The sequence below is a fragment of the Neovison vison genome, chromosome 10, assembly GCF_020171115.1.
Source record: "Neovison vison isolate M4711 chromosome 10, ASM_NN_V1, whole genome shotgun sequence".
In the NCBI taxonomy this organism is placed as follows: Eukaryota; Metazoa; Chordata; class Mammalia; order Carnivora; family Mustelidae; genus Neogale; species Neogale vison.
Window position 1 is genome coordinate 1499471 of NC_058100.1, and position 13230 is coordinate 1512700.

Consider the following 13230-nt stretch of genomic DNA (forward strand, 5'->3'; position numbering starts at 1 on the left):
TTAATTTGACACAGAGAAAGACACAGCGAGAGAGGGAACAGAAGCAGGGGGAGTGGGAGAGGCAGGAGCAGGGAGCCCGATGTGGGGCTCGATCCCAGGACCCTGGGATCATGACCTGAGCTGAAGGGGGATGCATAACCCACTGAGCCACCCAGGCACCCCTGGTTAGTTTCTGTTTGGGGGAATGAAAAATGCTCAGGGTGCCTGGGGGGGCTCAGTGGGTTGGGCCTCTGCCTTCAGCTTGGGTCATGGTGTCAAGGTCCTAGGATCGGGGTCCTGGGATCGAGCCCCAGGTGGGGCTCTCTGCTCGGCAGGGAGCCTGCTTCTCCCTCTCTCTGCATGCCTCTCTGCCTGCCAAATAAATAAATAAATAAAATATTAAAAAAAAAAAAAAGAAAGAAAAAGAAAGGAAGAAAAGTGCTGGAGGGCCCCTGGGTGGCTCAGCGGGTCAAGCATCTGCCTTTGTCTCAGGTCATGATCCCAGGGTCCTGGGACTGAACCTCCTATCAGGCGCCCTGTTTTCCCCTCTCCTTCTTCCCACTTCTGTTTTCTCTCTCACAAACAAAATCTTTATTTATTTTTAAATCACTTTTTTAAGAAAGATTTTATCTATTTATTTGACAGAGAGCGCGCGCACAAGCACAGCAGGGGCAGCGGCGGCAGCAGAAGCAGCAGGAGAAGCAGGCTCGCCCTGAGCAGGAAGCCCGATGTGGGTCTCGATCCCAGGACCCCAGGATCATGACTTGATCCGAAGGCAGACGCTTAATGACTGAGCCACCCAGGTACCCCAGAAATAAAATCTTTAAAGGAAGAAATAAAGAAAAGAAAAATGTTGGAAATAGATGGTGTAGTGACTGCACAACATGGTGAATGCCATGAACTGTATCCTCAGAAATGGTGAAAATGGCAAATTCTGATATTTTACCACCATAAGAAATTTCAGTAATAAAATGTAAATATAATATTTTGTGAGTTAATATGTGAGTTAAAAAGCAACAACAGGGTGCCTGGGTGGCTCAGTGGGTTAAGCCGCTGCCTTCGGCTCAGGTCATGATCCCAGGGTCCTGGGCTCTCTGCTCAGCGGGGAGCCTGCTTCCTCCCTCTCTCTCTGCCTCTCTGCTTACTTGTGATCTCCCTGTCAAATAAATAAATAAAATCTTAAAAAAAAAAAAAAGCAACAACAATTCTCACTCTCTGAGATAAGGACCAGAAAAATAGTTTATTTCTTCGAAACTGATGGTCCATTTAAGTTTAGAGCTTTGCCAGTTCCACATTCCAGAGCCTCCAGAGGGAGTGCAGCCTCACCGGCACCTTGACGTTAGCCTGGAGAGACTCGGTCTGAACTCCCCGCCCCAGGAACTATAATCTAATAGATCTGTGTGGCTACAAGCAGCTTGAGTAACGTGCCACAGAGGGCCCAGGACACTAACCGGCGGGCTACGCTCTGCTGGGGACCCGCTGACTGCATTACCAGACACTCTCTGTACCCAAATAAAGGAACACTGATAATGGAGGTTTTCCTAAACCAAGGTGTACGGTCTATAACACTTATTTCTGGTATTTTCGCTGATGACATCATTATCCAACCAGGAATACAAAATAAAACCCTGGGATCATCTCGCCCTGTCCTTGAATTCATGCCATCTGTCCAATCTTTAATCCCTTTCAATTTTAACATCCATGTTCTCAAGAGCCCACCCTTTCCAACACCCTGCACTGTCATCGCCCTATTTCAGGCTGTGACTCCTGTCCTGGAAAACCACAAAGTGTCCTGCTCCCTAACCAGCTTTTATCTTCTAGCACCTCCCCATGTAAGTGACACCTCCCATACTGGTTTTATCTCCATCCAAGTTTGACTGAGTCATACGTTTCCCTCTTAGAACGCTTTTTTTTGTTTTGTTTTAAATTTTTAAATTTTAATTCCAGTGTAGCTAACATAGAGTGTCATATTAGTTTCAGGTGTAGAATACAATGATTCAACATGTCCACGCACCACCTACCGCTCAGCTCGACAGGCGCACCCCTCCCTCCCCCGCCGCCGGTCTCCCCTGCCGCTCCGCCCACCTCCCCTCTGGTGACCGTCCCTGTGTTCTCTAGAGCAGAAGAATCTGTTTCTTGGCTTGTCTCATTTCTTTTCCTTAGGGTTAGGGTTTGTTTTGTTTCACTTCTTAAGTTCTCCATACAAGTGAAATCATATCCCCTCATAACTTTTTAAAACCTATGATGATTTATACACAAAAGAGTAACTTTATAATTTCTTTGTACCATTCGTGGCCCAAAAAACAAAGTGACAGAGCATGGAGCACCTGGGGGCGGGGAAACCGTGCTGTGTGACATTACAGTGGGGGACGCATGTCATTATGCATGTATGGAAACACATAGAACGTGCAACACCACAAGCAAACTCTAATGTCAGCTACGGCCTCCGGGGGACAACAGTGTGTCCCGGTGCACGATCTCGGATCAGAACGGATCTAACACGGTGGTGCAGGACCTTGAAAGGAGGAGAGGCTGTGCAGGCAGACTCTCTGCACTTGGTATCAATTCTGCCGTTAACCGAAAACCGCTCGAAGTAATTGTTTACTAGTGAGAAAACAAAAACAAAGAAAAAACCCAAATTGCTACAAACCACCACCACGAGTCCACAAAAATACGCCGCTTCCCAGTCTGGAAGCCCGCACACATGTATCGTCTGGTCGATTTCTTCACAGTACCCCAAAATACAGCCACTGCTGTCCTCGTCTCTAAGATGCGAGTAGCTTGTGCTTAACAAACAAGCTGGTTCTCTCGGTCCGTTCTCGGAGTGCAAGACTTCTGTCTGACCAGAGACATTTAAGTAACTTATTATCATTATTTTTAAATTTGGGGGGCGGAGCAGAGGGAGACTCTCAAGCAGACTCCACACCCAGATCAGAGCCCGATGCAGGGCTCGATCTCTCGACCCTGAGATCACGACCTGAGCCAAAATCAAGACTCAGACACTAATCCACTGAGCCACCCAGGCGCCCCTGACGAGAGACATTTTAAAACACCGACAGGGCTAAAGATATTGATCTTCTGATTCACAGTCTGACTTTATTATTCATCTTTTTTAGGGATTTAATCCAGAAAAAGTACATTAGTACAAACAAAGCAAAACCGGAACTTCAATTTTCTTAGCAGAAAATGGAGAAATAGATTTGTCTTCTCTATTCAGCAAAAACATTGCTTAAAATTGTAACTGAAATAGCTCTTTCCAAAAGAGGTTTCATTTTCTCATTTACAGTGGCAGAACGCTAGTTCTCTCTTGTAGCCACCACCATCTGAAGTATTAACCATTACTTCCCCGCCTGACCCGCGGCTGAAGTGCGGTTCCACAGTTACGTTCTAGCCAGGCTCTATGACGGAGGTTTTGCAAGCGTCCTTCCTGAGTCGGTCTGGGCTGCTGTGACACGTGACCGGGTGGCTGAGACCACGCATCTTTACTGCTCACTCTCCGGCAGGCTGGAAGTCCAAGATCAGGGCTGAGCCCCAGGGAGAGACCCTGTTCCTGGCCTGCGATGCCACTCCCGCTGCGCCGCGCCCAGGGGAGGGAGCACATCTCTCGCTAAGGGCTTCTTCTAAGGCCACTCACCCTACTCACAAGGGCCACCCTCTCATGACCTAATTGCCTCCCTCAAGTCCCACCTCCAAACACCATCCCGTCAGGGATTAGGGATTCGAATTATGAATTTGGGCGTGGCGTACGGGAAGGCACAGTCACTCCGTAGTGCTTCCTCACAAAGAAGGCGTGTGCTTTTTATACTGCCTTCTTTTCTGCCTTCTAAAGGAAGACCTTCCCGCTGAACTCAGGCCGGAACAACCGGTGGCCACAGAAGCAGAAGCTAAATGCGGAGGTGGAAGAACAGAAGGGCTCCAGCTTCCCGAGGATGCCATGACGTTCCCGCAGTAACCCTGAAGTGTGTCCTTGGTGACAGTTTCTACGTTAAAGGAAAATGAATGTCTATCTTCTTAAAGTCTTGAATATTTGAGAGAGTTTCTTATTATTGGGAGCTGAAACTAAGAAGTTTCATGAATCAAACATTTTCATGATCCAAAAGGCAGGGATCAGGTACAAAGAGCTTCTGTGGCATCTACTTCAGGGGCAAATTAATAGAAAAATCTTATTATTATTATTTTTTTAAGATTTTATTTACTTAGGGGCACCTGGGTGGCTCAGTTGTTAAGTGTCTGCCTTCAAGTCAGGTCATGAGCCCCGCGTCAGGCTCTCTGCTCAGTGGGAAGCCTGCTTCTCGTTCTCCCACTCCCCCTGCTTGTGTTCCATTTCTCTCTGTGTCTCTGTCAAATAAATACATAAAATATTTAAAAAAGAGATTTTATGTATTTATTTGTCAGAGAGAGAGAGAGAAGAGACTGCACAACTAGGGGAACAGGAGACAGAGGCAGAAGGAGGCTCTCTGGACGCTTAACCAACTGAGCCACAGAAGTGTCCCAACAGAAAATCTTTTCAGGGGCGCCTGGGTGGCTCAGTGGGTTAAGCCTCTGCCTTCAGCTCAGATCATGATCTGAGAGTCCTGGGATCGAGCCCCACACTGGGCTCTCTGCTCAGCAGGGAGCCTGCTTCTTCCTCTCCTGTTCCCTTTGCTTGTGCGCACTCTCTCAGTGAAATAAATAAATATTTTTTAGAAATACCTAAAAAAAAATCTTTTCAATGCAGAATAAGGTGCTGTGGTTTACACAGACATCACTTTAACCACAAGTATGATATACAGCGCTAGCATCTAATCTTTCCTCTTTCAATTTCACTATTTCTTCCCAAAATTTAGACCCTTTCAACCTTTTGAGGGACATCGTGTGTTTCTGCCATTAGTCGCCCCCATTCATTTTCCGCTCTGCAGCTACAGTTCATCTTATAACATATACTTGCACTTTTCATTTCCTTTAGCTTAACTAGGTAAATATCTTAGAGTCCCTTAGGTCCATGGTTTTGTGGTTTCCATCACGCAATGCTTGTTTTCCACACCACCACCACATTTCAGAAGCACTGAAAAATCCTTGCGTCCCACTATGTGCCTGGGACAAGCTATCCTGGAATAACTTTTCTACCCTGCAAACTAGTACTGAACTTCCAGAACCTAATCAACTGCGTTCTGTGAGATACCTCTAACTCCTGAGAGCTGCCTCATCAGAGCGCTTCCTCAGCTGTCCTTGCCAAGGGCACAGAGGACGTTCTCACAAGGAGTGTATTCTCCTCATGCGACTAAGTGTTTGGAAACTCAGAAAGCATTCAGTCAGTGAGGAATAAACATAGAAAATCATCGAGATCACTAGAGATGCACACACAGTGCCATTTTTCTTATTTTTAATTAAGAAAAAGGCACCCCTAGAATCCAAATTACAGGCCTTTAGAAAGGCAGATTAAAGATTAGATGAGGGAAGATACTGGAACTAGTATTACACTATACGGTAACTAACTAAAATTTAAATAAAAAAGTTGAAACTGGGGCGCCTGGGTGGCTCAGTGGGTTAAAGCCTCTGCCTTCAGCTCAGGTCATGATCTCAGGGTCCTGAGATCAAGTCCCACATCGGGCTCTCTGCTCAGCGGGGAGCCTGTTCCTCCCTCTCTCTCTCTGCCTGCCTCTCGGCCTGCCTGTGATCTGTCAAATAAATAATTAAAAAAAAAAAAAAACTTTAAGGGGCGCCTGGGTGGCTCAGTGGATTAAGCCGCTGCCTTCGGCTCAGGTCATGATCTCAGCGTCCTGGGATCGAGCCCCGCATCGGGCTCTTTGCTTGGCGGGAGCCTGCTTCTCTCTCTCTCTGTCTGCCTGACTCTCCGCCTGCTTGTGATCTCTCTCTCTGTCAAATAAATAAATAAAATCTTAAAAAAAAAAAAAAAACCTTTAATTAAAAAAAAAAAATCAAAACAAACAAAAACCAAGCACCCCAGAAAAAGATCTGAGAAAATAACTGGTCCCCAACACCAGAGCAGTGTCATGAGGAAAGTGAACACTTAGGTGTCTGTGCGGAGGGTCACGCTTGTGTACATTACGTCTGCACTGTGTTTTCTGACCACCAAAAGTGTGTTTTGGAACATGGGAAAGTAACAGGTCTTTAAAGCTTGTCAGCTGACAGGTAATACTACTTACTCTGCAGTTTTGTAAACGTCAGAATACAGCCCTGCTTTCTGATACTTCTTCTTTGGGGGACGTGGGGCCTTCTTTTCCCTTGGGATGAGAGAAAGCACAGGCTGCAGGGTATTTTCAGGTTCAGGAGGCTTGGCTGGGGTTTCAGGAGGACTGGGAATCTCAACTGCTGCTGCAGTAAAGCTAGAAAGACAAGTTTAAAGGAAACTTTTACTATTGACTCTTTAAAGAACACAACAGCAAGTAAAACACGAGGTACAAGACTTCCTCATCTGGCCATGATGGAGTAACAGATAGCAGGCTTGTCCTCCTGAGACAACCTATTAGAAATCTAGGAAACTACTACTACCATAAATCCTGGAGAAGGTTTATGAAACACTTCGCAGACACTGGACAATAGCACCGTACTGGGATCCCAGGGGAAATTGTAAAAAGAAAAAAAAAAAAAAAAAAAGAGAGAGAGAAAGAAAAAACAAGATGGGGGCGCCTGGGTGGCTCAATCAGTTGAGTTCAACTCTTGATCTCGGCTCAGGTCTTGATCTCAGAGTTGTGGGTCTGGGCCCTGTGCTGGGCTCCGCACCCAGGGTGGAGCCCACTTACGGGGGGGGGGCGGGGGGCGGGGGAGGAACAGTCCTCTAACCAGTTTGCCTTTGCAGGGAGGATGACAGCAGAGGGAGTCGAGCCCCCAGAGAAGAGCCAGTGTGAAGAACGGAACAGAGCTCAGAGAGGTTGAGGACACGGGGCTTGCTGGGGCGGAGTCCTGGAGTGGAGAAAGCCACAGAGGAAAGCAACTCCAGAAATCCGTATGGGCCTCCCACAGGACACTTACGAGGTTGTGCGAATGCGGGGTCAAGTTCGGCAAGGCCGGACAAAGAGCGGCGTCCTGTCCGCAACCTCAACCCGCAGAGCTCACACACGGCGGCAGGAGCCTCCACGAGGCACCGCGGGAGGACCCTGCCCGGTACTAGGACATCCCACACCCCCGGAGAGTAGAGTTGCCCACTTCCCATACAGCTCAACTACCCTCAGAATAAAGACCAGCACCAAAGAAGCTTAAAAACAGTCCTCAAAGGAATCAGCCGAACTACAAGTACCTGAACTGCCTACCAGAGCCCCTGAGCATCTGGAAAAGAACAGTAAGTCCGACACAAGATGATGCGACATTTACAACGCAAGGAAATTCACAGTGAAAAAAAACCAAATGTGAACGGCCAAATATTTTCCAAATTTGATAAAAAGTATAAAGTCAAAATTCCAAGAAGCTAAACAAACCATAAACAATATAAACTAAAAAACAAAAACAAAAAAAACAAGGCATATCATAGTAAATTGCTAAAAATTACTGAAGAAAATTGAAGGAGCGAGAGGACAAAATACAACCCATACAGGACGACAAAAATACGAACGAGAGCAGACGTCGCGTCTGAAGCAAGGCAAGCCATAAGGCAACGATAAAACATCTGTAAGTGCTAAAGGAGGGGGGAGAGGGAGGGGAAGGAGGAAAAAGCCTATTCAAACAGAATTCAAAGTCAACCAAAAACGCCTTTAAAAATTAAGTTGATTTCTGGGGCATCTGGGTGGCCCGGTGCGTCGCCATCTGGGGGCCCAGGCTGGGCTCAGCAAGGAGTCTGCTGCTCCCACTTCCTCGGCCCCTCCCCCACTTGCCCGCTGACACCCGTGCTCTCTCTCTCAAGTAAATAAAATCTTAAAAAAAAAAAAAAAAAAGTCAATTCCACTTCCAGGCAAAGATGGAACGGATACTGCTACTCATCCATCCACTGAGTAAACGAAAAACACTAGAAATTATATACAAAACAAACATAAGCAAACAGACTGGCTAGGGACCCTGCAACCGAAGCTACGACATGCCAGGGAATTTCCTCCATAGTCTTTCACTACTGAGTATGAGCCAAAGAAATACAGTTTCCCTAGTATCAAGGACAAGGAAATTGTCTGCTCTCATCATATATTCAGCATCAAAGAAAGTTCTAGCCAGTGCAAAAAGGTGAGAAAAAGAAAAATGTCTCGAAGAGTCAATTTTCTAATTTCATTCTTTTTCAAGACTGTTTTGGCTGTTTGGGATTCCTTGAGATTCCTGATGAATTTTAGGATGGGTTTTTCTATTTCACAGAAAACATCACTGGGATTTTGCACTAAACCTGTAGATCGCTTTGGGTAGTTCTGGTATCTCAACATCAGGTCTTCTAAGCCTTGAGTACATGCTGTCTTTCTGTGTGTTCACATCTTCCATTCCCCTGAACTATGCCTTGTAGAAATTTCTTTTCTTCCTTCCCTCCTTTTTTTTTTTTTTTTTTAAAGATTTTACTTATTTTAGAGAGAGAGATAGAGGGGGATGACAAGCAAAGGAGGAGCAGGGAAGCCTGACGTGGAACCTGATCCCAGGCCCCTGGCATCATGACCTGAGCCAAAGGCCTACGCTTAGCCAAGACACCTGGGAGCCCTGTTCTGTAGTTTTCAACATACAAGTTTTGCCTTTCTAAATTTATTCTTAACTATTTCTTCTTCTTCTTCTTCTTTTTTTAAAGATTTAATTTATTTATTTGACAGGCAGAGATCACAGGTAGGCAGAGAGGCAGGCAGAGAGAGAGGAGGAAGCAGGCTCCCTGCTGAGCAGACAGTCCGATGCGGGACTCGATCCCAGGACCCTGGAATCATGACCTGAGCCGAAGGCAGAGGCTTAACCTCTGAGCCACCCACGCACCCCCATTCTATTCTTGACGCTATTATGAGAAGAATAGTCTTCTTAACTTCTTTTTGGGAAAAATCGCTGGTTCACAGAAACGCAGCTGACTGTGGGTGCGGATTCTGTGTTCTCAACTTACTGAATGTGTTCAGAGCTCTACCAGCTCTTGTGAGAGACCGTCAAGATTTCCAGCATGTAAGATCATGGCATCTGTGAACAGAGCTGATTTTATTTTTATCTTTACAATGTTATACTTTGCAAAACATTTTTTACTTTTATTTCTTTTTCTTCCCTGACAGGTCTGGTTGGGAATTTTAAAGCTAAGCTGACCTGAAGCGGCACAGGCGGGCACCTGCCCCTGTCGCTGGCCTCAGGGGAAAAGCTCTCAGCCCCTCACACCAGGCTGTCTGCTCTGGGTTTTGGTTCATGGTCTTTATCACGCTGAGGTAGTTCTTTCTCATCACGGACCGCTGGGAGTTTCTATCACAAACACGTGTTAGAGTCTGTGAAATTATGTTTCTTTTTTTATTGGTATTTGTGTGATTTTTCTTCTTTAGCCTTTTGATGTGCTGATGCTGAATAACGTTACCTGACTTCTGACATTCTGCCAAGTCTGGCGTAATTGGGATGCATCGTACTTGTAGGATCTATCTTACCCATCCATTCATCTGACCAGTCAGTTTATTACTTACCTTTTTTAACCTGTTCTTATGTATTTAATCATTTAATATTTATTTCTTACTCTTCTCCTTTCCAGGCAAATTCATTTCTACTTCTGTCTTTACCTTTTTTCTTGATCTTATTTCTTTCTTCTGCAATAAAAAATGTTTTCTGCTTTCGTGCTTATCAGCGACATGGAGAAATTCTCCCAGTGCTGCCCCAGGTGCTGCTCCTAGACCACACACAGCAGAATTACCACAACCTCTTACCAGAAATGCAAATGCCGAACTACAGAATTTTAAAAATTCTTATTAATGAAGTCTGGGATGGACCACTTCCTAACCTTGCTGATATCTATTATCCAACACCAGGCACTCACTCACTCTTTTTTAAAGATTTATTTATTTATTAGACAGAGAGAACGAGAGAGCGTGTGTGAGTGGGGGCAGGGGCAGTGGGGCGGGGGAGAGAAGCCGACTCCCTGCTGAGCACGCAGCCTGACACGGGGCTGGATCCAACGATCCTGAGATCATAACCTGAGCCAAAATCAAGAGCCGGACGCTTAAGCAACAAGGCCACCCCGTCCCCCTGTCGCCTCCCTCTACAGAGCGCGCATCTCATTCGACTCAGGCTCTGACACTCCAGGCTGCGCGGATGCTCGCCCTCACCCCCTTTCCCAGGGCCCAACTCCTCACTCCATTTGGTCTCTAACATCAAACTCAGGGCCACCACGGTCTCCATGCCCCATCTCGACACCCATGACTAATGGCTTTCAGACTGAGTATTTCAAGGGGCACCTGGGTGGCTCAGGTAGGGTGAGCACCGACTCTTGGTTTTGGCTCAGGTCCTGATCTCAGAGTCATGAGACTGAGTCCCAAGTTGGGCTCCGTACTCAGCAGGGAGTCTGCTTAAGAGTCTCCCTTTCTAGGGGCGCCTGGGCGGCTCAGTGGGTTAAAGCCTCTGCCTTCGGCTCAAGTCATGTTCTCAGGATCCTGGGATTGAGCCCCGTGTCGGGCTCTCTGCTCAGCAGGGAGCCTGCTTCCCACCCCCCCCCCCGCCTGCCTCTCTGCCTCCCTGTGATCTCTCTGTCAAATAAAAAAATAAAATCTTAAAAAAAAAAAAAAAAAGAGTCTCCCTCTCCCTTTGCCCCTCCCCGGCAAGCACGCAGTCTCTCTCCCTCTAAAGAAGAAAAGAAAAGAAAAAAATATATATGGTTTTATGGATAGCCTGAGTGGCTCAGTCAGTTAAGTGCCAGACTCTTGATTTTGGCTCAGGTTATGACCTTAGGGTCATGAGATCAAGCCCCTCGTGGGGCTCTATGCTGGGCATGGAATCTGCTTAAGATTCTCTCTCCCTCTGCACCTCTACCATCTACCCAGGTCCATTCGTGTGTATGCTGTCTCTCTAAAATAAATAAATGAATAAACAAGATAAAATATGGTTTTATGATACACTGATCTACATCAGTACAGTATTTTGTTCGGTATCCACCACTGTTTTCTTTTTCTTTCTTAAAAATATCACCAGCTACTAAATCATTTTTAGGGGCTTGCTTTTATTTTTTAATTTAATGTTTCTAAGGCTTATCCATCAATATTACATGTCAGCTGTAATTCATTATTTTTATTACCATATCACACTCCATTGTGTGAAAACCTACAATATACTTACTCCACTTCATGGTAATCTTGGATATTTTCATTTTCTACACATTATAACGAATCTTGCTACTACCTTACCAAAAAGCGTTTTCTGGTGATTGTTGGCCAAGAGTTTTTCTAAAGGGGAATTTCTAGATTATATAGGGTTTGTTGATAGTACATTTTTGTTGCTGCTGTTGTAATATATTCTGGATGCCCAAACTATACACATTACAAGTGTTATAAATTTCCCTCTTTGTAGCAAGTCTTTATGTATTTGTCACGATGATGTTTGATGAGTAGGAATTCTTAGTTTTTTTTTTTAAAGATTTTATTTATTTATTTATTTGGCAGAGAGAGAGAGAGAGAGATCACAAGTAGGCAGAGAGAGTGGGGGGGGGAGGCTCCCCGCTGAGCAGAGAGCCCGACTCGGGGCTTGATCCCAGGACCCTGAGATCATGACCTGAGCCGAAGGCAGAGGCTTAACCCACTGAGCCACCCAGGCGCTCCAGAAATTCTTAGTTGTAATACATTCTAAGATAACCAGTCTTTACCTGTATGGTTACTGCTTTTGGTACCTTGTTTATGAAAGCCTTCCTGACAACAAGGTTGTAAAATTTTTCTCTTTCCATCTGTTAGCCTTTGAAAGTTTAAAATTTTGCTTTTAACACAGATTTACCCAACTGGGATTTAACTTTTGTATACAGGATAAGACAGAAACCAATTTTGGGGCACCTGGGTGGTTCTGAGGGATGAGTACCTGCCTTGGGCTCAGGTTGTGATCCCAGAGTCCCTTGCTCTCCTTCTGCTACCACTGCCCTCCCACGCTCTCTTATGCTCTTGCTCACTCTTCTTAAAAAAAAAAAAAAAAAAAAAGACTGGGGCGCCTGGGTGGCTCAGTGGGTTAAAGCCTCTGCCTTCGGCTCAGGTCATGATCCCAGGGTCCCGGGATCGAGCCCCACATCGGGCTCTCTGCTCAGCGGGGAGCCTGCTTCCCTTCCTCTCTGCCTGCCTCTCTACTGACTTGTGATCTCTCTCTTTCTCTCTTGTCAAATAAATAAATAAAATCTTAAAAAACACAAAAAAGACAGAAACCAATTTCATTTCCATTACTGCTGTGACATCAGTGTTTATGGAACAATCCATTACACAGTGTTTCTGTCTCTGCTGATACGCAGTGTTACCTCGGTCACTCAGCAAGACTATGTACATAGAAGGATCTGTTTCTCTCACCTACTCCACACTAGCTTAAAACACCAGAGCCTAAAATTAAATCTTGGGACGAAACTTATAGTTTCTTCATTAATTCCATTCCTTGGAATGTACCCTAAAGCAATGAGTGCCCATATCCTCCAGTGGACATTAAAGGAATATTAAGAGCAACATTTTTGGATAATAACCTCAATGTAGAAATAACTCAACAGTAAAATGAAAAAACTGTATTGTACGCAGACAATGGATGAGTGTACAACAGTACAAAGGAGGTAACGACAGCAACATGTAACAACACAGGTGGCTTTACTAACTTAATGTGTAGGTTTCCACTGCCTTCATTTACCATTTTGGGGCTTATTCTCTTGCTTTTCTCATTTCTTTCTTTCTTTTTTTTTTTTTTTAAAGACTTTATTTATTTATTTGTCAGAAAGAGAGAGAGAGAAAAAGCACACAAGCAGGCAAAGAGGCAGGCAGAGGCGAGAGAGAGGCAGGCTCCCCGCTGAGCAAGAAGCCGGATGCGGGACTCGATCCCAGGACCCAGGGATCATGACCTGAGCCGAAGGCAGCGGCTTAACCCACTGAGCCACCCAGGTGTCCCTCTTTTCTCATTTCTTAACTGGCCTCTTGGTTCATGAAGTTTCAGCATTAAAAAAAAATAATAATAATGCAAGCCTTAAAGGCTGTGAGTCTCTCTCTAGGCACGTCTTCAGATACATCCCGCAAGTTTTAACATGCAGCAGAGCAATTATTCACTTCTAAGTATTTTTAATATTTTTATTAGGATTTTATTTTTTTTATAAGATTTTATTTTAATTTATTTGACAGAGAGAGACACAGCAAGAGAGGGAGCACAGGCTGGGGGAGTGGGAGAGGGAGAAGCAGGTTCCCC

General features: G+C 45.3%; 1 protein-coding gene across 5 annotated transcripts in view; it reads right to left on the minus strand.

The window, feature by feature from the left end:
• Window positions 1-13230, minus strand: part of ASH1L (ASH1 like histone lysine methyltransferase) — a 180157-nt gene that overhangs the window by 68365 nt on the left and 98562 nt on the right. For 4 of the 5 annotated variants that reach the window (XM_044266511.1, XM_044266512.1, XM_044266510.1 and 1 more), the window contains one exon: window positions 6126-6305. The exons of the other annotated variant lie outside the window; for it this stretch is intronic. In XM_044266511.1, the coding sequence (XP_044122446.1) occupies window positions 6126-6305 (180 nt within the window). The remainder of the gene's footprint in view (window positions 1-6125; window positions 6306-13230) is intronic. 5 annotated transcript variants of the gene reach the window in all.